General features: G+C 37.9%; 1 protein-coding gene across 1 annotated transcript in view; it reads left to right on the top strand.

Annotated features, from left to right (window-relative positions):
- Positions 1-25,232, top strand: part of LOC117482033 (cobra venom factor-like) — a 47,557-nt gene that overhangs the window by 252 nt on the left and 22,073 nt on the right. The window contains exons 2-18 of the mRNA XM_034129994.1: positions 759-794; positions 1,124-1,162; positions 3,166-3,355; positions 3,973-4,138; positions 4,586-4,656; positions 4,921-5,012; positions 5,104-5,186; positions 16,520-16,607; positions 18,034-18,136; positions 18,365-18,479; positions 19,975-20,090; positions 20,250-20,393; positions 21,073-21,288; positions 21,441-21,641; positions 22,237-22,392; positions 23,159-23,288; positions 24,298-24,366. Of these exons, the coding sequence (XP_033985885.1) occupies positions 759-794; positions 1,124-1,162; positions 3,166-3,355; positions 3,973-4,138; positions 4,586-4,656; positions 4,921-5,012; positions 5,104-5,186; positions 16,520-16,607; positions 18,034-18,136; positions 18,365-18,479; positions 19,975-20,090; positions 20,250-20,393; positions 21,073-21,288; positions 21,441-21,641; positions 22,237-22,392; positions 23,159-23,288; positions 24,298-24,366 (2,015 nt within the window). The remainder of the gene's footprint in view (positions 1-758; positions 795-1,123; positions 1,163-3,165; positions 3,356-3,972; positions 4,139-4,585; positions 4,657-4,920; positions 5,013-5,103; positions 5,187-16,519; positions 16,608-18,033; positions 18,137-18,364; positions 18,480-19,974; positions 20,091-20,249; positions 20,394-21,072; positions 21,289-21,440; positions 21,642-22,236; positions 22,393-23,158; positions 23,289-24,297; positions 24,367-25,232) is intronic.

Below are 25,232 nucleotides of genomic sequence, written 5' to 3' on the forward strand. Positions count from 1 at the left end.
TAATCAGATAAATGTACTTCAAGTATCAAAAGTAAAAGTACCTGTTAAGCCGAAAGGATATTTTCACAGTATTATATTATTATGGATTATTATAAGAGCAATCTAGTTTGTCAATGTGGACCAAATACTTCAAATACTATGTAGATTACAGCACTGCATTACACCATAACAGCATATCATGTGTTTTTAAAAGAAACTGTGAGTGTTATATAAATAAAGTGGAGGAATAAGTACTATTTTTTTGTAGCATTAAATGGAAATACTCAAGTACAAATATGCCTTAGGTACAATACTTGAGTAAATGTTACTTTGTATTGTGCAATATACCCTCCTGCAACTCGTACACTGTACTAGCTACCTCTTTAATTTTTATGTCACTTTTTTTAAACAAATACTGCTTCCTGTTTACCTGTTTTCCTGACTTATGGTGTTCTCTTGTTATTAATATTGTGTGCATACAAAGTAATTGTTGTAATATGTTAGTCTATTCTCCTAACTTTCCCTGCACTATCTGCTGTTGTCATAATATAAATGTCCCCGTTGCGCAGCAAATAAAGGATTTCTGATTCTGATTTCCATCGCTGGTTTTCTGCTGACTGTAAAGAGGATATATTTAAAGCTGTGTTTCCTCTCTAACTAATGGGTCTGTCCTCTGTACAGACCCAGATGGAGGGACAGGTAAGTGTTTGCACAGAGATCAAATGTTAAGTTTTAACCTCTGTCTCTGACAAGTTATCATTTCTGAAACTGCTCCCCAGACGTAGACCTATAGAAAGATTCTGGGAACTCCGCGAGTAAGTAACTAAAGCTGCACTTAACAGAAAACAACATGTAGTATAATATTTAACATTTTGAAGTGAAATGTATTTAATTAAACTCTGTATCAATGGAAATCAATAAAAAACAAAATTAATTAAAACATTAATTAAATACAATCATCGCTGGTGTTTGAATGACACTGTAATTTCCTATAAATGTCTCTACCATTCCCCCTCTCCTTGTTTTGATACCATATGACTGACATTGCCATGTTATAATACCACACATTCATAATTGTTTTGCCTCATTTTGCAGAGTTGTGTCATGAATAACAATAATATTGATTCTGTTTTTTTTTTTTAAGGAGACTAAACCTAAAGGTCACAGTCAGTTCTCAACCAAGGTACGGTTGCCATAGGACAGTGTGTCCAAAACGTGATTGGGTTACATTTGAACGACTTTCGCAGGATTTGCAGCATTTGTATTCACTTCTGAGATCCACTCTCTTTCTTGGCTTTCTTTCTTGGAATTTCTGTTATCTTTCTGTAACAATTGAAGACATTTAAGTGTTATTGTTAGTGGTTTATGGTGGATCTGCAAAAGCAAAAGTAACGTAAAAGTAGTAGCCGTATTCAGGGTCAGATATCAAAGTCCAATTCTGACCTGACACCTAATTGCAGGTCTCCCTTGAAAAAGAGATCAATGATCTCAATGGGATACAACCTGGATAAATAAAGGTTTGAAATGAAATGAAATGAAATGAAACATTTAAATGGAATTGATTTAATTTACATAACTGTTAAAATATTTGTGTGAATTTTATTTCTTAAAGTATGAATAGTAGCAATGTGGAAGGGACCACACAAAGATATAGATATTTAAATTAAAGTGAATATACATTTTTAAGGCATTATTATTATTCTTATTAAAAAGTGATTATTCTCCACATATCTCAAATGATATGATCTGATCTGCTGTTCACTGACTGGATAATTATCCAGGTTATGCCATGAAGTATGATGAGTGTGTACATTGGACATGTACAAACCTAACACCATTTTTGTTAGTATTTCTGACAGATTTTATTAAATGTTCCTGTAAGCATCATAATAAATGACAGATATTTTTATAGGATTCGTATAATTACAATCATTGTATGTTATCATGCTCGTCAGGAGTAGCAAAAGTAATTGCGGTAGTCCCTATTCTGCTTATTTTCAGGTTCATACATTAGTATGTAGTGTCTCTACTTTAAAGAGTCCTCTCCTGCTGATGTTCAGGTGTATATCAGTATGTAGTGTCTCTACTTTAAAGAGTCCTCTCCTGCTGATGTTCAGGTGTATATCAGTATGTAGTGTCTCTACTTTAAAGAGTCCTCTCCTGCTGATGTTCAGGTGTATATCAGTATGTAGTGTCTCTACTTTAAAGAGTCCTCTCCTGCTGATGTTCAGGTGTATATCAATATGTAGCTCCTCTACTTTAAAGAGTCCTCTCCTGCTGATGTTCAGGTGTATATCAGTATGTAGTGTCTCTACTTTAAAGAGTCCTCTCCTGCTGATGTTCAGGTGTATATCAGTATGTAGTGTCTCTACTTTAAAGAGTCCTCTCCTGCTGATGTTCAGCTTCATATCAGTATGTAGCGTCTCTACTTTAAAGAGTCCTCTCCTGCTGATGTTCAGTTGTATATCAGTATGTAGTGTCTCTACTTTAAAGAGTCCTCTCCTGCTGATGTTCAGGTATATATCAGTTTGTAGTGTCTCTACTTTAAAGAGTCCTCTCCTTCTGATGTCCAGGTGTATATCAGTATGTAGTGTCTCTACTTTAAAGAGTCCTCTCCTGCTGATGTTCAGGTGTATATCAGTATGTAGTGTCTCTACTTTAAAGAGTCCTCTCCTGCTAATGTTCAGGTGTATATCAGTATGTAGTGTCTCTACTTTAAAGAGTCCTCTCCTTCTGATGTCCAGGTGTATATCAGTTTGTAGTGTCTCTACTTTAAAGAGTCCTCTCCTGCTGATGTTCAGGTGTATATCAGTATGTAGTGTCTCTACTTTAAAGAGTCCTCTCCTGCTGATGTTCAGGTGTATATCAGTATGTAGTGTCTCTACTTTAAAGAGTCCTCTCCTGCTGATGTTCAGGTGTATATCAGTATGTAGTGTCTCTGCTGTGACATGTCTCCATGCTTTAATGTTCAAAAAGCTCTTTATTTTTCTCATACTGCCTGTGCTGCAGCACCTCTTTTCACCCTCTGTCTGAAACCAGAGCCCAGTCTGCTCTAATTTAGCCTTTGCAGACCATTTACATGTACAAAAACCTATAGAACACACTACAGGAAAGACAGAAAAAGCATAATAGGGCCTCTTTAAAGTTGTGGCAGCCCCCGCCTCATTCATGAAAGTTTTCCTGCAGGTTTACTGTGCTAGCTCCAGACCTGCTGAGGACAGACAGCCAGGAGAACATCTTCCTCCAGGCAGAAGGTCTGTCCTCCCCCGTCACTGTCTCCATCTCCATCATCGACTTCAGTAAGACCACCACGCTCCTGCAGGACTCCGTCACACTGAATCTGGAAAATGGATATCACACTCTCAAAACTCTTCAGGTAACAATTAATCAAAATGTCGAGTTCAAAGACACATGTAGTGGCTTAGAAGTTTCTAGAGCAGCCAACATACATATATATACACAGCTAACATTCCAACATACTGGGGTGTGATTTCAGCGCACAAATAATCCTGAACAATAATCCATTTGTCAAGATGAATCCATTTATTTTCCATTTTCACCATACATCTCTCCTACTGAGTGTGTCTGGTTGAACTGGTTTAGCTTCCCTCGTTTAAAACCAACCCCTTCCCCATAAACAGACATAATATAGCAAACAGGAGGCCAAGGGGTGTCAACAAATATATTCAGGCGCGTAAACAACTAAGGTGAGTAGATAAATATTCAACTAATAATATCTGTAGGCCATGTATACTAATAAAGCAAGACATATTAAACAATAAAATAAAAACAAAACGTATATAATAAACTAAGTTTATGGCTCGTACAAGACATGAGTGTAAATTGGCAAAAACTCACTTGTCTTAACCACCTATACTTAGAAAATAAAACTCACCAAGGCACTCCTGCACACATATAACAAAAGTAAGTACATTTGGAAAGCAACATGGAATAAAAAACAACAATAACTGGTTAAATCTAATTCTCCCCCAGCTCTCCTCGAATGGCTTGGAACGTGAAGAAAAGAAGAACAAGTTTGTTCATCTGAAGGTGGATTTTGTTGGCCACCACACGATGGAGAAGATACTGATGGTGTCCTTTCACTCTGGATACATCTTCATCCAGACAGACAAGCCCATCTATAAACCTGGAGATACTGGTGAGAGCAGGAGACACTGATAAAACAATCCAAATGTATCATAATAATATTGGAATTTATTTTATCTATAATCTGGCATGTAGCATCTCTTCTATTTTTGAGATGTATGTCTTTTTATGCATGGTCCTTGTTTAATAAAGACATATAATACAATAATAAATAACATTACCGCAATGTAATGTAGAATGTGCGATGAAACTGCTGCTTCTGTTTGATGCAGAAGGTTTGCATTGGATTAGATTAAAACATATTTTCTTTCCAGCAAAAAGATGCTGTAGTTTAATCCACTTTTTTGTTATGGATATAGTGGTAGTGTAACTTGTAATAGCAGCAGGAGATGTATGAGGAGCAGTTATATTAATAATGCTAATAAAGGCTGCTGTACATATAGTGAATATTTTATTTTGGGTGTTTTTTAGGCTGATTTCTGTCTCTATTCCTTTCCAGTTCGTTTCAGAGCGTTCACGTCCTCACCAACTTTTAAGGCCTTTAACAGCTCCGTCACAATAGATATCCAGGTAAACAAATAAAAACAAGACCATTTAAAAACATTACCTTGGTGCGTTAAGGTGCATTTTTTAAAACTATATTACAGTCTAAAAGCTTAGTAGATGAATTGATTATGAAAATTATAATTTTTGCAGCCCTGGTTTATGTAATGTGTAAGTTGCTTTGGCAACACAACAGGTTTTGATATTGTTTTAGCCATATGCTGTTTTTTAGCTCAATCTATGTTATTTTGTTTGTGAATCTGTGTGTGTGTGTGTGTGTGTGTGTTTCAGAATCCCGACGGTGTTGTGGTTAAACAGGTCTCCAGGATCCAAGCTTTTGATGGCGTTTTTGCTGACACTTTTCCTCTCTCAGAAATTGTCAAGTAAAAGCCTAATTATTATTAAATATTTTAACACCTTCCACTTTATGTGAACTTAGGTGTTTATCATTTATACATTGTTTTACTTCGGCAGTGAAGGACAATGGACAGTGATTGCAAAATTTGACCACTGGGAACAGAACACCTTCACCTCCCAGTTCCAGGTGAAGAAATATGGTAGGTCAACTTAAACAAGACGTATGTTTTTTTCCTTTAGGCATCACATCTTTCCATCTCTGAATATCACTTTTCGGTTGAGGTAAGTAGTTATACAAATACCCCTTCAATCACATTAGTATGCATAAAAAGTGACAGGTCACACCTGCTACTACAGTACTACTACTTATGCTAATGAGCCTCTTTGAAATGCTAATGAGCCCCTTTGTTCGAGGTGTTATCACATGTAGGTGTGATATTCCCCATTGTAGTAGATCCTTTGTTGTGTAATCTAATTAGCCTTTGATGTCTGATCCCTTTGTTGTCGATCCTTTGATGTGAGGGGTGAGGTGTTTGTGACATGTAGGTGTGAACTCCCCATTGTAGTAGATCCTTTGTTGTGTAATCTAATTAGCCTTTGATGTCTGATCCCTTTGTTGTCTATCCTTTGATGTGAGGGGTGAGGTGTTTGTGACATGTAGGTGTGATATTCCCCATTGTAGTAGATCATTTGTTGTATAATCTAATTAGCCTTTGATGTCTGACCCCTTGTTGTCTAATCTAATTAGACCCTTTGATGTCTGTCCTTTGATGTAAGGTGGGAGGTGTTATAACATGTAGGTGTGTGTGTGCACCGGTGTGTTATAAGCCTTTTATGTCAATCGAATTAGCGCTTTGATGTATGTCCTTTGATCAGTGTTTGTAACTATTGTCAAGGTAGTCTCTTTGAAGTTGTGTGAGACTGTCTCGCACCCCATCCTCCTCTCACCTCTTCCCCCTCTCACCCCTTCCTGTCACCCCATCCCCCTCGCACCCCGTCCCCCTCTCACCCCGTCCCCCTCCCACCCCTTCCCCCCTTCCTTTTGCTGTGATGTCAGAAGATAGAGGTGGGGATGGAGCTAGGTAAAAAAAGAAATCCGTGCAAACTAGATAAAAAGCCAGTCATTTCCACTCACCAAGTCACCTAAACTTTCAAAAACGAAAATGGCAAAGAGACGCATCGATAGGGGTTTAATCAGCGAGACGCCTGTGACAACTTACCGCCATCCGTCGGGAGCTCCAGTCAAGAAACGGATGCAGTATCTGTGCCGGGTTCAGACCCTCCGTCGGAGGCTCTTCATGAAAAATGGAGTCTGGATGTGTGAGACTGTCTCCCCTCACACCCCCTCCCACCCCTCCCCTCCCCCCTGCCCGTCACCTCCTGATTTGGCTATCAGCCATTAATTTTCACTCACCAAGTCACCTAAAACTTTTATTGTCCTCTCTAAATTAGAGTAGTTTTAATATGATTTGTGTTAACTATGGATGTGCTCTTAAGTTGTAGGGCTTGTGAACTAATGTTTAATTATTTTACTAACTACAACAAAGTCTCTTTGAGAGGAAAATAATAATTTAAAGATCTTAATGACCCCTTGATCTTGTCTTTTTATTGTTTAATTACTTCACACAACTATTAATGAATCCCTATATGAAGTTACATGAGGCTACATTTACTGGTGTTGAGCCCTGGATGATGAAAATAATCTAAGTGTCATGTTAGGGGGACATTACGGAACTCAGGAGCCCGCCCTTGGAGGCTTGGAGAGCGGATAAAGAGAGCTGTATTTACTGGTGTTGAGCCCTGGATGATGTAAATAGTCCAAATGCCATGGTAGGGGGGCATTACGGAACTCAGGAGTCCGCCCTTTGAGGCGTTGTTAACATTAATGCTTTTGTTTTTGTTACTAAGATACTTTTTAGATACACTTTTGAAGTGAGCAACACTTTACAACTGGTAGAAAGTTAAGTACTTTTGTATGGAATTGGGTTTTCTTTAGAGCTGTTTTCAGTGAGACAATGCCGTTTCTGATAATTTTAAGTTTCAAGTTTCAAGGCTTTATGGCATATGCCCTATTAGCTATATATATATAGAGCACATAAAACAGATAAAAATACTGCAATTTGTGCGTAATTCTCTCACAAAGCAACTGTAAGATACACGTTTATGTATGGAAAACTTTATAACTTGGTAAAATATTCATTCATTTGTAATGAATTACTTGATTAACATTACTTTTTTTTAAATATATGTTTTTTAGATGCTTTACTTTTGATTTCTTTCATGTTATTTTAACACATTACTTTTTTCATATTTTTCAACATACTGTGATATTTGTTTTTTTTCTCTCCATTATATTTTTGAATATAGAGTGATTTTTATCAAAATACAACATGCAACTATTACATTATACAATATTACGACTTTTTGCGATATTTTCAACACAATATACTTTTTTGTAGGGCTTCAGGATATTTGGCATGTCATGCATAAAACAGGTGTCATCTTTCCTGAAACTGACGTGCTGTCCGTTTTACAAACAAGTTATCTTTCTGCTTCTTCACCCTCTGAATTTTCCTCCCCCGTCCCTCTTCCTTCAGCCATCACAACAACAATTAAGTCAGATCTGTGAAATTAAACACCTCTTTCCCAAAGCGTGACTTCCCTATTGAGGGAGTGGGGCAGTAGGGCCTAACCCGATTGGCCAAATATACTAACATGCAGAACGTATGGTATGTTTGAAAAAAGACTAACCATCTATCCAGTTCAAGCTGTCTTTAAGATGTGACATTGCGCTCTGACTTTTTCCCTGTAAAATCATGACAAACTATTACTTATTCTTAAATTTGACCTCTTGCTGCTTGGTTGAAAATGATAGATGAAAAATAACTTTTTAAAAAGAGTCAAACAGCGAGGGACATTATACGGGTGAAAGAAACTCTCATTTCTACAGATGACTCCCCCACTCAACGCAATAAGTCCCACCCCAATCAGCAAATCATCCAAAACTAAGGACCCCACTAAGACGACCGTTGAAAACTAGCCATGGATCTGAGAAAAACCAAGTCTGATGTAGCCTACCCTTATTATCACCAGGATAACGGGTATGGGCTTAATGACTGGATGTTACAAAGTAAGGGAGAGGATGTTCCCGAAGAAGAGCTTCCCTCTATATCATATCCGTGTAAGGTCTTTAGGACAAAAGAGGACTATGATAAAATGACATATGAAGAATATCTTTCTTTAAAAGATGGTATTATAGATAACCTTTATAGAAACAATATATCTCATACTACTCGCCAAGATCGCAAACGACAATTAGCAGAAAAGAAAAGCAAAAGTAAAGAAAACCGAAGAAAAAGAAAAAGCAAAATGAAAAGGAGAAGAAAAATGAAAAGCAAACGCAGATTGCGAATGAAAAGAAAAGGGACAATAGGACGGAAAAAGACAAAAAGAAGGAAGGTGAAAAGAAAAAGGAACAAAGTGAAGAAATTTCAACTAACTATAGAAGATGCTGATAGTGTTGTAGAGCCATTACCGGATCATAATAATCTTATAGATCATCTACCGCTAACCAACTGCTGCGAATGTGTTGAACAAATACCAAAAGCAATGGCAGAGCTTTGCTTCAATATAATGAGAGAAAAAGCACGATACTATGGAATTGCCCAAATTGGCGACAGTGCCAGAACATGTATTAAAAGACTGTTGGAGGATCTCTATTCTAGTATCGGTTGTCATTACAGCGAAGGATATGCCAAAACGTGTGATGACATAGACAAAGCTTTTGAAGACAATTATATGGTACCCGTCCTTACAGCTAAACAAATCCTATGCCAGGTATTCAACAGACCACAAGAAGCACAAGAAGCCCCAGAAAGGATTACATTCAGAGCTAATAATGGTGAAACCGAAGAAGAAGCAAAGCAGATTATAATCGTTGCGGGTGAAAGGATAGAGAATTTGCAAGTGATGTTAATGCACTTATCTGATATAAAAAATGCATTCATTTACTTCCAAGAGACCCCTAAACATCTACTTGGGCAATGTGAATTGAACGATAAACCGATCACTGTAAATGAAACGCGGAGAGAAGCAGCAGTGCAAATCGTTAAGTCTATTACCTTGTATGCACTACGACATTAACTTGTTCAAATGTAATATGTCTTTCTGAAAATGTGGCGAATGGTGTGTTTTTCAATTAAGCAACCATAACAAATGAAAATGTGTTTTATTTTTGCTTTCATATATAGTAATAGTATTAACTCCTTTGACTAGACTGTACTAAAATAAGACGTTTCACTGTTAAATAAAAATGGAAGTAGAAAATCGAGATAATGATGAGGTTCGTTATGTATCCAGTAACTATGAACAGCAGTTGAAAATGTTATTTAACCCTTTAACTCTAATAGACAAATCTAAAATAGCCTCTAGCTTATATATAAGTTTGTGATTTTAACACTTATTCACTGACATAAGGCAGATTTTGGCTTTTTTCTCATGCCAAGATACTTTTAGACACACTTTGAGGTATGCAAAACCTTAAAACTAGAAAATGAAGTACATTGTCTGATTAGATTTTTTCTAAAAGACTGTTTCTCTAAAAGGCAAGTTTTGTGATTTTTAACACTTATTTATTGACACAAGGCAGATTTTGACTTTTTTTTTCTCTTTTCTTGTGTTATCAAGATACTTTTAGATACACTTTTGATGTATGCAACACTTAACAAAAGGGTATAATATGAAGTACTTTGTAAGGAATGGGGGTTTCTTTAATACCCCGTTTTTTATTTTTAAAAACACTTGTACAGTTAAATAATGTAGGTTTTCTCTGATATTTTAGTTATTTTCAGCTACCAAGATACTTTTTTGATACACTTTAATGTAGGAACATTTGGCAACTGGTAGAATGTCAATTATTTTGTAATAAAATGTATTTTCTTAAAGACTGTGACTCTAAAAGGGGAAGTTTTTTTTTTTTTTCTCCCGTTGTCTTTCACTTACTTTTTGGATACAGTTTTATGTATGACAACTTTACAACTGGTAGAAAGTTAAGTACTTTTTCTGAACAGATTTTCTTTAAGACTGTGACTCTTAAAGGTAAGACAATCCAGTTTTATGGAAGTAACTTAAATTATTTTTTTTTGTTTTTTCTCCTACAAAGATACTTATAGTTACACTTTAATGGATGCAAAACTTTATAACTTGGTAAAATATTCATTATTTTGTAATGACTTGAGTTTTCTTTTTTGTTTTTGTTTTTCAACATACTATTGTACACAATGACTTTTCCATATATATATATATATATATATATATATATTTTTTTTTCAGACAAACTATACTTTTGACTTTTTCCGTAAAATCGTGACAAACTATTACTTATTCTTACATTTGACCTCTTGCTGCTTGGTTGGAAATGATAGATGAAAAAGCTACAAAGCTTAAAGAACTTTTCTAAAAACTCTCAATTCTACAGATGACTCCCCCCACTCAACGCAATAAGTCCACCCCCCACTCAGCAAATCATCTAAAACGAAGGACCCCACTAAGACGCCCGTTGAAAACTAGCCAGGGATCTGAGAAAAACCAAGTCTCCCCCCACGAGTTGCAGCCAGGAACAAACTCCTGGACTACTATCGTCCCCACCATTGTGGACACCCAAATCTTGCAATACTACAGCTGCTGATGTTACTCCTGGGGCCAAGACGTCTCTGTTTTTGAACATAGTGAAATCGGAGTTGGTTGATATTCTGGAGAGGGTGCTGCATCGGTACAGAGAAGAAATCTGCAATGGATGCCGAGTCAGTCATCCCAGCCAGAGGCAACACGATTGTGTGAATGACATTCCAGAATATTTCTTCAGAAACAATTACAACGCGTTAATGAAAAAGACTTTGGCTCGCCGACTTCATTACTGCGATTGACCAGAGTCTTAATGATATAAACATTTACACGGCTGAATGGAGGATCCAAGGCGCTTCGGAGGCTTTTCTGCACAATCTCAAAACTGCAGACGCCTCAAGGAGAGACTTGAAAAGATCCATGCCGAGCTGGATGGAGAGGAAGAAGACTAATAACCAGCGGTTGATTTGAAGCCAGGGATTTTTTTCGATACTTTGACTTTTCTTTAAAGTAAAATAAAATGGGTAACTACTATGGAAAACAATCTGTATTTATCTATCAGAATGCAGTCAATACCTGTTTAATAAGTGTGTTGTTGATGACGATTGAAAACAGAATGAGTAGTGATCCCCGTGTAAACAGAACGGCTGAAGTTTGTAAACTAGAAGACATTTTGGATATCGTTCATTCTGGCAGTACTATTCCGGGTCATTGGGAAACGATTGTAAACGAAACATTTAAAGTGGTACTGGAATCTTCATTTTCCGAAACATTCTGTAACATTACCGAAGAAATGAAACAAACACCAAAAGTGTATCATGTGCTCGCATTGTATGCTCTGTTTGTAGATGTAATGCATCTTTGTGTCAAAAACAGCATATACATGAATACTTTGGCCGAAGTGCAAAAACTCCATTATAATATTTCCCTTCATCTGGGGGATTCTATGATGGAGAAGATCCTGGGGATGTTGCAATCAGTATAAATGTATTATTGATTCCTATGGGGTGACAACAATCAATTGTAAATATGAAATTCTGCAAATAAAAAAAGTATTTTTTACATTTTTAAAAAACTGTTGTCTTCAAATCATAGTATAGTATTTCCTACATATCATTTTAAAAAAGAGTCACAGTGTAGAATGTCCAAACATTTAATTTAAAAGTACTAGTATAGTATGTTAAAAGTATCTGGAAAAAAGTCCAAGTATAGTATGTAGTTAAGAAATATATTATATAGTTTTGTCTGCAATGTCAGTATAGGATCTCTAATAAAAAAAAAAAAAATGAGAGAAAGTCATAGTATAGTTTGACAAAAAGATCCTGAAAAAGTCATGACACTGTGTGTTGAAATGGTTTTGAATAAACACATCAGTATTTTAAAAAGTAAAATTGTATCAAGTGCATCAGACAACTCAAATTACTCCATTTGAACCATATTATAAATAAGTAAAGAATGGTCATAGTATATAGCAGGGCTGTTTAATAGTTTTCTGTGTGTCGGTGTTTCAGTGTTTCAGTGTTTCAGTGTTTCAGTGTTTCAGTGTTTCTGTGTTTCAGTGTTTCAGTGTTTTGTGTTTTTTTGTGTCAGTGTTTCAGTTTTTCAGTGTTTTGTGTGTCAGTGTGTCAGTGTTTCAGTGTTTCAGTGTTTTTGTGTTTCAGTGTTTCAGTGTTTTAGTGTTTTCAGTGTTTCAGTGTTTCAGTGTTTCAGTGTTTTGTGTGTCAGTGTTTCAGTGTTTCAGTGTTTTGTGTTTTTGTGTGTCAGTGTTTCAGTGTTTCAGTGTTTTAGTGTTTTCAGTGTTTCAGTGTTTCAGTGTTTTGGGTGTCAGTGTTTCAGTGTTTCAGTGTTTTGTGTTTTTGTGTGTCAGTGTTTCCGTGTTTCAGTGTTTTTGTGTTTCAGTGTTTCAGTGTTTCAGTGTTTCAGTGCTTCAGTGTTTCAGTGTTTTGTGTGTCAGTGTTTCAGTGTTTCAGTATTTTGTGCTTCTGTGTTTTTGTGTGTCAGTGTTTTCAGTGTTTCAGTATTTCAGTGTTTTGTGTTTCAGTGTTTTGTGTGTCAGTGTGTCAGTGTTTCAGTGTTTCAGTGTTTCAGTGTTTCTGTGTTTCAGTGTTTCAGTGTTTTGTGTGTCAGTGTTTCAGTGTTTCAGTGTTTCAGTGTTTTGTGTGTCAGTGTTTACAGCCTTTCTTTGCTCTGATCAATCCCCAGATTTTTGAAGCCTTGCTGAAGAAACAAATAATTATTTTCCAGCATCCGTTTGTAACTTTTTAGGAATCTGACTATCTTTTAGAATTGCATCAAATGCTATAACCACTTCTAAGATACGTTTTTTAAATGTTTTTCTCTCATCCTGCTATATTCCTTCCAGGGGAGGATCCCTGACGATTGATCAGAGCAAATAAAGGCTGTAAACACTGACACACAAAACACTGAAACACTGAAACACTGAAACACTGAAACACTGAAACACTGAAACACCGACACACAGAAAACTATTAAACAGCCCTGCTATATACTATGACCATTCTTTACTTATTTATAATATGGTTCAAATGGAGTAATTTGAGTTGTCTGATGCACTTGATACAATTTTACTTTTTAAAATACTGATGTGTTTATTCAAAACCATTTCAACACACAGTGTCATGACTTTTTCAGGATCTTTTTGTCAAACTATACTATGACTTTCTCTCATTTTTTTTTTTTTTATTAGAGATCCTATACTAACATTGCAGACAAAACTATATAATATATTTCTTAACTACATACTATACTTGGACTTTTTTCAAGATACTTTTAACATACTATACTAGTACTTTTAAATTAAATGTTTGGACATTCTACACTGTGACTCTTGACGATCTTGGCGAGTAGTATGAGATATATTGTTTCTATAAAGGTTATCTATAATACCATCTTTTAAAGAAAGATATTCTTCATATGTCATTTTATCATAGTCCTCTTTTGTCCTAAAGACCTTACACGGATATGATATAGAGGGAAGCTCTTCTTCGGGAACATCCTCTCCCTTACTTTGTAACATCCAGTCATTAAGCCCATACCCGTTATCCTGGTGATAATAAGGGTAGGCTACATCAGACTTGGTTTTTCTCAGATCCATGGCTAGTTTTCAACAGTCGTCTTAGTGGGGTCCTTAGTTTTGGATGATTTGCTGATTGGGGTGGGACTTATTGCATTGAGTGGGGGAGTCATCTGTAGAAATGAGAGTTTCTTTCACCCGTATAATGTCCCTCGCTGTTTGACTCTTTTTAAAAAGTTATTTTTCATCTATCATTTTCAACCAAGCAGCAAGAGGTCAAATTTAAGAATAAGTAATAGTTTGTCATGATTTTACAGGGAAAAAGTCAGAGCGCAATGTCACATCTTAAAGACAGCTTGAACTGGATAGATGGTTAGTCTTTTTTCAAACATACCATACGTTCTGCATGTTAGTATATTTGGCCAATCGGGTTAGGCCCTACTGCCCCACTCCCTCAACAGGGAAGTCACGCTTTGGGAAAGAGGTGTTTAATTTCACAGATCTGACTTAATTGTTGTTGTGATGGCTGAAGGAAGAGGGACGGGGGAGGAAAATTCAGAGGGTGAAGAAGCAGAAAGATAACTTGTTTGTAAAACGGACAGCACGTCAGTTTCAGGAAAGATGACACCTGTTTTATGCATGACATGCCAAATATCCTGAAGCCCTACAAAAAGTATATTGTGTTGAAAATATCGCAACAAGTCGTAATATTGTATAATGTAATAGTTGCATGTTGTATTTTGATAAAAATCACTGTATATTCAAAAATATAATGGAGAAAAAAAAAAAATATCACAGTATGTTGAAAAATATGAAAAAAGTAATGTTGTGTTAAAATAACATGAAAGAAATCAAAAGTAAAGCATCTAAAAAACATATATTTAAAAAAAAGTAATGTTAGTCAAGTAATTCATTACAAATGAATGAATATTTTACCAAGTTATAAAGTTTTCCATACATAAATGTGTATCTTACAGTTGCTTTGTGAGAGAATTACGCACAAATTGCAGTATTTTATCTGTTTTATGTGCTCTATATATATATAGCTAATAGGGCATATGCCATAAAGCCTTGAAACTTGAAACTTAAAATTATCAGAAACTGCATTGTCTCACTGAAAACAGCTCTAAAGAAAACCCAATTCCATACAAAAGTACTTAACTTTCTACCAGTTGTAAAGTGTTGCTCACTTCAAAAGTGTATCTAAAAAGTATCTTAGTAACAAAAACAAAAGCATTAATGTTAACAACGCCTCAAAGGGCGGACTCCTGAGTTCCGTAATGCCCCCCTACCATGGCATTTGGACTATTTACATCATCCAGGGCTCAACACCAGTAAATACAGCTCTCTTTATCCGCTCTCCAAGCCTCCAAGGGCGGGCTCCTGAGTTCCGTAATGTCCCCCTAACATGACACTTAGATTATTTTCATCATCCAGGGCTCAACACCAGTAAATGTAGCCTCATGTAACTTCATATAGGGATTCATTAATAGTTGTGTGAAGTAATTAAACAATAAAAAGACAAGATCAAGGGGTCATTAAGATCTTTAAATTATTATTTTCCTCTCAAAGAGACTTTGTTGTAGTTAGTAAAATAATTAAACATTAGTTCACAAGCCCTACAACTTAAGAGCACATCCATAGTTAACACAAATCATATTAAAACTACTCTAATTTAGAGAGGACAATAAAAGTTTTAGGTGACTTGGTGAGTGAAAATTAATGGCTGATAGCCAAATCAGGAGGTGACGGGCAGGGGGGAGGGGAGGGGTGGGAGGGGGTGTGAGGGGAGACAGTCTCACACATCCAGACTCCATTTTTCATGAAGAGCCTCCGACGGAGGGTCTGAACCCGGCACAGATACTGCATCCGTTTCTTGACTGGAGCTCCCGACGGATAGCGGTAAGTTGTCACAGGCGTCTCGCTGATTAAACCCCTATCGATGCGTCTCTTTGCCATTTTCGTTTTTGAAAGTTTAGGTGACTTGGTGAGTGGAAATGACTGGCTTTTTATCTAGTTTGCACGGATTTCTTTTTTTACCTAGCTCCATCCCCACCTCTATCTTCTGACATCACAGCAAAAGGAAGGGGGGAAGGGGTGGGAGGGGGACGGGGTGAGAGGGGGACGGGGTGCGAGGGGGATGGGGTGACAGGAAGGGGTGAGAGGGGGAAGAGGTGAGAGGAGGATGGGGTGCGAGACAGTCTCACACAACTTCAAAGAGACTACCTTGACAATAGTTACAAACACTGATCAAAGGACATACATCAAAGGGCTAATTTGATTGACATAAAAGGCTTATAACACACCGGTGCACACACACACCTACATGTTATAACACCTCCCACCTTACATCAAAGGACAGACATCAAAGGGTCTAATTAGATTAGACAACAAGGGGTCAGACATCAAAGGCTAATTAGATTATACAACAAAGGATCTACTACAATGGGGAATATCACACCTACATGTCACAAACACCTCACCCCTCACATCAAAGGATAGACAACAAAGGGATCAGACATCAAAGGCTAATTAGATTACACAACAAAGGATCTACTACAATGGGGAGTTCACACCTACATGTCACAAACACCTCACCCCTCACAGCAAAGGATCAACAACAAAGGGATCAGACATCAAAGGCTAATTAGATTACACAACAAAGGATCTACTACAATGGGGAATATCACACCTACATGTGATAACACCTCGAACAAAGGGACTCATTAGCATATCAAAGGGGCTCATTAGCATAAGTAGTAGTACTGTAGTAGCAGGTGTGACCTGTCACTTTGTATGCATACTAATGTGATTGAAGGGGTATTTGTATAACTACTGAGGTATAATGTAGCATTGTTATGGCGTGTTGTGTTTCAGTGCTTCCTGCCTTTAATGTTACTCTGACGCCCAGAAAGTCCTTCCTCGACCTGGACGATACTGAACTGGAAGTAGAGATCTGGGCCAGGTTTGTCTAACACACACACACACACACACACACTGCACATCCAACACATCTATTCACATCGTGGGATGACACAGAATCGATGGGTACATACATTATCACTCAATGATACGAACTCGCGACTTTATAAACAAAAAAAGACATCACAACATGTGGCACGAGGTAGCTAAAAACGCTAACATGGCTTACCTGTGTTGTAGTCTGGTCAAAAGTGGTATTCAATGGCATTAAAACTATAAAAACGCTGCTGAAGTTAATCCATAGGTTAGTCCAATGTGTCTGTGTCCCTTTGAAATGATTTCTGATAATCCATAAGCATTAAAACTGCTTTTCCGTTTCCAGATGTCAAAGCTAGAGATAGGTTCACTCTCATGCAAAACTGCATGCCCGAAGCCCCCACCTTTTTTTTTTACCATGTGTGTGTGTGGGGAAATCCGCCTTCGATTCTATTGGCTCTAACGGTCAGAAAGAGGTGTCAACCATCAAAATCGAGCAAGGGGGGCCAGAGATATGGAAAATCCACCCAAATGACCCCAGAAGTGGTTTCTTTTTGCTAAATCTCTCTAAAAAGGTCAAATGTCACTTGTTTTGTATCAATCTTGATACAGGGCACTTATTATATGTTGTACTTTGGATTCCTAAAGCTTTTAGTCTACTAACCCATCATCCAAGGGTAGTTTTCACTATAAGTACAAAATAATTTTTGGACGGACACTATAATTTACAGTTTTTTACTATGTTCAATCTGAATTTTCTTTAAAATAAAAAACATCTATATTGATTCTGACTTTTCTACATCCAACTCACAGGTTTATCATTACTTTGAGACAAAAGATGATTAATTTAACCCTTTTAGAAGGGAAGATATGGTCATTTGTTCTGGGAATGTCATTTTCGAGCCTGAGACCTGAAAAACAGGCTCAGGGCTTAACAGGTTAAACCATATCTCTGAACGCCAACAAATAAGGACTGAGGCAAGATATTTTATTAAATAAAAACATGTTCTGAAATTTGGAAATTATTACATCTATCTGTTTTCAATAAATGTTTATTTTGAGACAATTGCAGAGATGAGTCGGGGCTGTGTGAAAGGGGGAGAAATGGGAGTCCAAGTTTTTCATAATAATAATTCAGAAGTTTACCTGCATTATTCTCATACTAAACCACAGGAACATACACAAGAACCTTGTTTGTTATTATATCTGATGAAGATATAGGGATTCTCGAATATATACGCAAATATTAAGTGCTCACTATTGACTTCCCGTTGTGCAACGGCAATCGATCCTCATACTAAAACACAGGAACATACACATGAACCTTGTTTATAAGGATATCTGATGACATAAGGATATTCCTCCCAAATGTTCAGGTGTATTCGAAAATATGAAGTATGAAGACTTCCTATTGTGTGATCGTTGTGTCTCAGATACCTGTATGGGGAGCCGGTCCAGGGCACGGCCTATGTGGTGTTTGGAGTGAAGATCAACCAAGAGATGAGGAGGTTGCCTGCAGTGAAGCAAGTGACAGATGTGAGTCACTGCTTAATCTGAAATACTAGGCTGCTGTCACTGACTACATACACATGGAAAACATATTCATTTTATTGCTATTAATCTGATAAAAGACAATATCCCTACTAAACTGTGTACGTGGCAAACATTGGTGTTGGAGGCGGTCAATTCCTTTCTGGAGAAATCCGAAGTTATAGTAAACTAGAAATCCGATGATTTACTTTCTGTATTCTTCTTTTCCTGCAGCTGGACGGAGGAGTGGTCAAACTGAGTATCGAGGAGCTCAAGAGAGCTCACCCCAACATCAGATCTCTTGTGGGCAGCTCTGTGTATGTGAAGGCCTCAGTGCTCACCAAGTCAGGTCAGCACCTCATGTCAGAAAGTCAACCCTGTGACTAATCATTTCCCATCCATAAAATGTATCTTTCTAAGAGACAAAAACTAAATGTGTTGTGCAGTGTTATTGTTGTGTTTGCATTGTTCCTGTCGCACCACAGACTAGTAAGACTAAACTCTCCGAAATGTCGCAATGTAGAGTTTGTTTTTTCAACATAAAGGACAGATCGATACTTTGGTGAGTTGCAACCTGACCTTTAGCCATGTGGACAAAATCACGTCATCAAAATGTTAACTCTTCCCTGTGACTCAGGCTTTTGAAAAATTTGGGGCATTTTACGAAAAGGGTGATGAGTTAGTTTTAAAGTTCAAAAGCAAAAGTCCAGTTGAAGATGAATTCTGCCCTTCTGGGGAAAGATATTTGAACACAATACCAAAACAAATCCCCTTCACCAGATAAGTCTCACTTAGACTGACTTTTTATTTTATTATTATTATCTAACCTCCTACTTAAGATACCTTAAAGTGGCCAAGACCTTCAACGGGCCCTTTGAATATCCCAAGGTCATCATCCTTGTCATCCATCTCGCTGGCCAGCACATTGTGTGTTAGATGGAATCTGTTCAAGGTGTCACCAGTGTGCAATCAGATCTTACTACCTTTTTCCTCTGGACACAGGAATAAGAAACTCTTTTTTTGGACCACTGAACTCTTTAGCCTCGCCTCAGACTGCAAGTGGGTTCTCCAACTCAGTTAATAAAGTATAGAAGTGGTCGTCATGCCCAGGCGATGAAACAAACAGGCATGGCAGGGGAATTGGTAGGTGGCTCTTTCATCCTCGAGGTAGGACCCATCCACAGAAGATGTTGTGACGTCCAACTCCAATGTCATCCTAATGACACCGTCTGGGTACCGACATCACATGTTGCGTGTTTTATCGTTGGATCCCTAGTCTGTCTAGTTGCTTCCAGAAATGGAAGCAAAAGTGCTATTGTACACGCCTCCGAGTGGACGATTGACTCCACCTTTGAGTCTCATCCAGCCAACACAGAACTCTAGATCACATTAGATGTTTCCTCCAGCTCCATGACTGGATCAGGACTGACAGCTGAATCATGCCCACTCCCCTGTAACACATGATGCCTCTGGCAAGCAGGATCTAGTAGTGGTCGCAGTAAACACTTGGAACCCCACCCTCATCAGGACTGCACCCAAAAACACACCCAATCTGATCTGACTGGGATTCCACAGCCAATACAGATAGACCGATTTGTTGCTTTAGGTTTGATATGAGGAGACATTAGCTGAATTTGACAAAAGACTACCAGTTATTAAAACTCTCCACATCCAATAACTCAAGCAAACAATGTGACATTAAAAAGGGAACAAGTTTACTTTAAGACAACAAAGAGTGGTATAAAGAAGTCTACATCTCACAGGGGAAACTTGAGTCTGGCTTCCTGAAAGTATCCAGGTTTGTGGTTATTGTTATTGATGACCCTGAGTTTCCTCCTTTACAGGCAGTGATTTGGTTGAAGCAGAAAAGACTGGCATTAAAATTGTGGAGTCTCCGTATGCCATATCCTTCAAAGACGTACCAAAGTACTTCAAGCCGGGCCTGCCCTTGGACGTCACAGTAAGGACCATCTTCTGTGTCTATGATCACTTTGCTAAAACTGGACTTTTGTTTGTGTGCAGTAAAATGAAACACCACAAGTGGATCCTCTGTGTCTTGGGTCAAAACCTTGGTGAAAAACTGTAGTCACAGAGGTCCATTTTCCCCCAAAAATGTCAGATCCAAGTGAGCCAACATGACGGTTCTCCAGCCAGAAACGTCATAGTCAAAATGACATTTCTAGACACGCCCTTGGTTGTGTCCTCCGGCACCACCAGAGCCACCGTCAACATGCCTCCACAACAACGCGCACAAACCATCACTGTGAGTACGACTGCATTCTCACAGAGCCTTGACCCAGCTTATCTTTACGTTATTAATCATTAATCTATAGACAATACTGCTCTAGTGAAACATGCGATGTGAAGGTTTTGCTTTTGCTTTAGATGACAGCACATTCACTTTTGGTTTTGGATTAAACAAGCTACTTTCTACTGATTATTAATAATCTCAATCTAGTTGTTTTCTAAACAATAATCAAGATAGTCATTATGTGCAGTCGTAGTTGGTGGATTACTTTAGGTTATTTTTCTAAATGTGCAAATCCTGGAAAAGTGCATATTTTAAAGACATTATTTTGTCATTGTAATAATAGACGTTATTATCGTTATTGACCCCTGAGATACATAATGGCTATTCGTGCAATCTAACGCATTAAACAATCTTTTTTTCTAACAATGCTTGGTTCTCTTTACATGACAAGTGATTTAGCTGACACTTTAATGTAAAGCAGCACATACTTCAATACCGTTGACATGCATATGTGAGCAATTTTGGGTTTAGGTATCTTGCCTAAGGAACCTGCAATGGCTGTGGATCGAACCTCTGATACTCTGATTGGTAGACGGCTACCTACCCCCTGAGCAAAAAGCCAGTAAGGCTACCTTAAGGATTATCAAAAGCAAAATCTCACACTTTATTTTGTTTTCCTTCTGCTTCCCAGGCTGAGACCGTGCAGGCTGGACTCAGACCAGAGCAGCAGGCCAAACAACAGATCACTGTTCAGCCGTTCGCCGCCTTTAGAAGCCTTAAACAGAACTACCTGTACATCTCCACAGGGCCCAACACAGTGTCTGTTGGACACAGACTGTCCCTGAAGATGAGCATCAGTGTTGCAGACCCGACATACAGACAATACATCACACACATCACCTACCTGGTGAGACAAGAACACATAATTACAAATCCATTACAGCACGTTTCCAATACACATGGAAATCAGGAAGTACAAGTAGAACCTTCAGCAACAAAATCGTAAAAAAACTAAGAAAATAAAATGTGATGATCATGGATTTCTCCTCAAAACAATAGGTGCTGAATAAAGGCAAAATCATTGTTGCTGAGCGTGTGGATGTGGCAGATCAGCTGATCACCAGCGTCAACCTTCATGTCACCCCGGAGATGATGCCGTCTTTCCGCTTTGTGGCGTTCTACAGTATCCCCTGGGATGGGAGTGAGGAGGTGGTACCGGACTCCATCTGGGTGGATGTGGAAGATTCCTGCGTTGGAGGGGTGAGTCATCGGCTCGCTCTCAGAGTTGTCTTAGCTTATAGCGTTTTAACATGCAAGTCAGGAAAATGTTTACGGAGTTAATAAATCAACGGAAAATAAGGGTACATTTCTTATAGCCTCCCATTCAATCACACTTCTTTTTGCAACCAGAGAGGTCGCCCTAACAGGGACAGACTTAAACAGAAATATATTTTACAATTTTGGTTAATTTAAAATGTCCTTTGGTCTACATCTCGTGTCAATTCTGATAACAAACAAGATGGAAATGGCAAAAATAACATGAATGGTTACAATGAATATGTCTCTAAACATTGACGTTCCGGGATATACTGAGCCTTTTGAGAAAATGAAGCTCGTTTTATAGATTTGAGTCTTAAGCAGGAATCAACGCGTTTGAGTCCCACTGACTGCGTAAAGAAATCAGAAATGTTTGGGAGACATATTGATGTTGTTCTTTTTGTGGGGTTTGTTGACAATAACAAAAGTATGGAACAAAGCCAATCTTATCTTAAATCCTGATCTTATTTGAAAGACAAGCTATCCAGAGAATGTGATATTTTATTCTGTTTTTCACTCTTTTGTTTATCTCTTACAGCTGAATGTCGGGCCGGTCGACGGCGTAGGTCGAGACTACACGCCTGGAAAGAGCTTTAGTTTCAAGATCAGAGGTGACCCGGGGGCAAAGGTCAACCTGGTGGCCGTGGACAACGCTGTGTTTCTGCTCAACAGGGACAGACTTACACAGGGGAAGGTGTGTGTGTGTGTGTGTGTGTGTGTGTGTGTGTGTGTATGTGTGTGTGTGTGTGTGTGTGTGTGTGTGTGTGTGTGTGTGTGTGTGTGTGTGTGTGTGTGTGTGTGTGTGTGTGTGTGTGTGTGTGTGTGTGTGTGTGTGGGTGGGTGTGTGTGTGTGTCTGTGTGTGTCTTTGTGTTTTTTAGGGAGAAAGTGTGTTATACATATTATAAATACAGAGAGTAAGGCAATCAATCCAAGGTCTAATGTAGAATCTGTAAAGTCTGCACATTTAACTACCGCTACTTTAAATGATAAAATGAAGTATCGCATCTGCAACAGATAAAATGTAATATATGGTACAGCGCAAAAAGTTTTTTGCATGAACCAGATCACTATGCTCGTCAACGGCTTGAGCTTCAATCTCAGGATCCATGTATTTATGATCCTCTCAAGAATGGAAGTAGTCATCACATACAGAGCATTTAGTACAACTAGTTCCTGAACAGTGTCCTTCACATGCTTAAGAGAGGGAGTTACACAGTCACAAGATGGAGGAATACCGGTTCTTCTAGGTAATCATACATCCTGTCATGTACAATACTGAGTTTCTTCTCAAAATGTTGGCTTTTTTCTGAAAATCTCAAAATTCTGACTCTTTCTCAAAATTCTGACTCTTTCTCAAAAGTCAACAAGTTTTGAAGGTTCTGTTCACTAAGTGTTTTTGTTTGTTGTTTTATAACAAGCTCAAAAACCCTAACCCTAACCCTAACACATGTCTTCCCAGATTTGGGGCGCGGTGGAGCACGGAGACATCGGCTGCACCCGAGGGGGAGGCCAAAATGCCCTGGCGGTGTTCTCAGACGCTGGACTGCTCTTCGCCTCCAGCACCGGGCTCCAAACTGTTTTCAGACAAGGTACCTACGAGCATGGAGCCACTACACGCTCAGCCCTGGTGTTTGGTGGATTCGGGCTATTACAATATTGTAAAAAAATGTTTTTAAATGTTAGTGATATGTCAAGTTGGCCTTGTTTTGATTATGTTTCAGTGGGTAAGACACTGAATTCACTTGTTATCCACTAACTTTCCCTCAAGCTGGTAAGCAAAACACAGAGTAGTTCACAGGATCACTTCATATTCTGTGTTTTAAACAAACTCCCTTCTTGTTCTTGTCATCTTATATGAGTCATTATAGTTATTATTGTTGCTTCATTTTTGTATTAGCAATTAAATGTCTCTCAATTAAATAAATTGAGGAGAAAAGTGCAAAATCTTTAAAATATTGTTACATAATGACCTGTTTTAATGAGATACAAGCTGTTTTTGTGACCTTTTCCTCGAGTAATAAACATCAGATGGATATTGAAATAGTAGCACATACAGTATACTGTGTAGGTAATGTGACTTAATCACCTTTCGTTACAGTAAGCTGTTGGAGTCAAAGTGTTGTTTGGTAGCTGAAGGCCATGTTTACACTGTGTGTTTGCTAAAAGTGAAGAAATACTGGAGCTTCTATACTGTTGAATTTGACAAACAGTAACTCATATGACGGCTAATTTAATGCCAACATTTTTGCATTGATAGCACGCTTTGGATAGCAGTTATCCTTTGCCTATATGCATACAAAAGAAAAGAGAAAGTCATGTTAAACTCTCATGGGGCACTAAAACTGTCCACTTAAACCGTCAAATTCCTGTAACTAAAATTATTAATAGGAAAGTACGTTTTTTTTTTTGAACATTTCCGTTTTACATTTCTTACATTCTTGATATACGGGAGGCACAATATCTTCTTTAAATAACTGGTCATATTTGATCAAATGTATGTAATTAAAAAAAAGGATTTATATGATAAAGGTACTGATTAGCAAAACAATGATCTATTGTACATTAAAAAGACTAAGGAAGTCTTTCTCCTCTGATCAGCTCTGAAGTGTCCAGGCAGTGCCAGAAGGAGGCGCTCTGCTGAAAAGCTGCAGCGTAAAGCCCAGCTGGGTGAGTAAAAAGATTAAAATAACTGCATTAATTGTCTGATTATGGAAAAAAGAAATTCAAAATGACTAGCTAATATTTTATTATTTTTTTGTTTTAGCAAAACGTTGCCTTTTGACACATCCAGCAGAAAGAAACATTAAATCCAGTTTGAGTTGTTGCACAGCTTGGTTGAATACTCGATTCTGATTGGCCAATTAGGACATTCAGCAGTCTGCTCTTTTCCGCTAGCTGTCTGCTGCTAAAGACGCTCTTATCAGTGTTTGTTTACTTTTCGTTGTGTGATTTACCTGTATATAGACTTTTACATGTATATTACGGTGGCCCGGAAGTGCAAGACACCACAGCATTTCACAAAACACGACAGCATTTCAGAAAACACTACAGCATTTCAGAAAACACCACAGCATTTCACAAAACACAACAGCATTTCAGAAAACACTACAGCATTTCAGAAAACACCACAGCATTTCAGAAAAACTACAGCATTTCAGAAAACACCACAGCATTTCACAAAACACAACAGCATTTCAGAAAACACAACAGCATTTCAGAAAACACTACAGCATTTCAGAAAACACCACAGCATTTCACAAAACACAACAGCATTTCAGAAAACACTACAGCATTTCAGAAAACACCACAGCATTTCAGAAAAACTACAGCATTTCAGAAAACGCCGCAGCATTTAAAAAAACGCTACAGCATTTCAGAAAACACAACAGCATTTCAGAAAACACTACAGCATTTCAGAAAACACCACAGCATTTCACAAAACACAACAGCATTTCAGAAAACACTACAGCATTTCAGAAAACACCACAGCATTTCACAAAACACAACAGCATTTCAGAAAACGCCGCAGCATT

Source organism: Trematomus bernacchii, unplaced genomic scaffold, assembly GCF_902827165.1.
Source record: "Trematomus bernacchii unplaced genomic scaffold, fTreBer1.1, whole genome shotgun sequence".
NCBI lineage: Eukaryota > Metazoa > Chordata > Actinopteri > Perciformes > Nototheniidae > Trematomus > Trematomus bernacchii.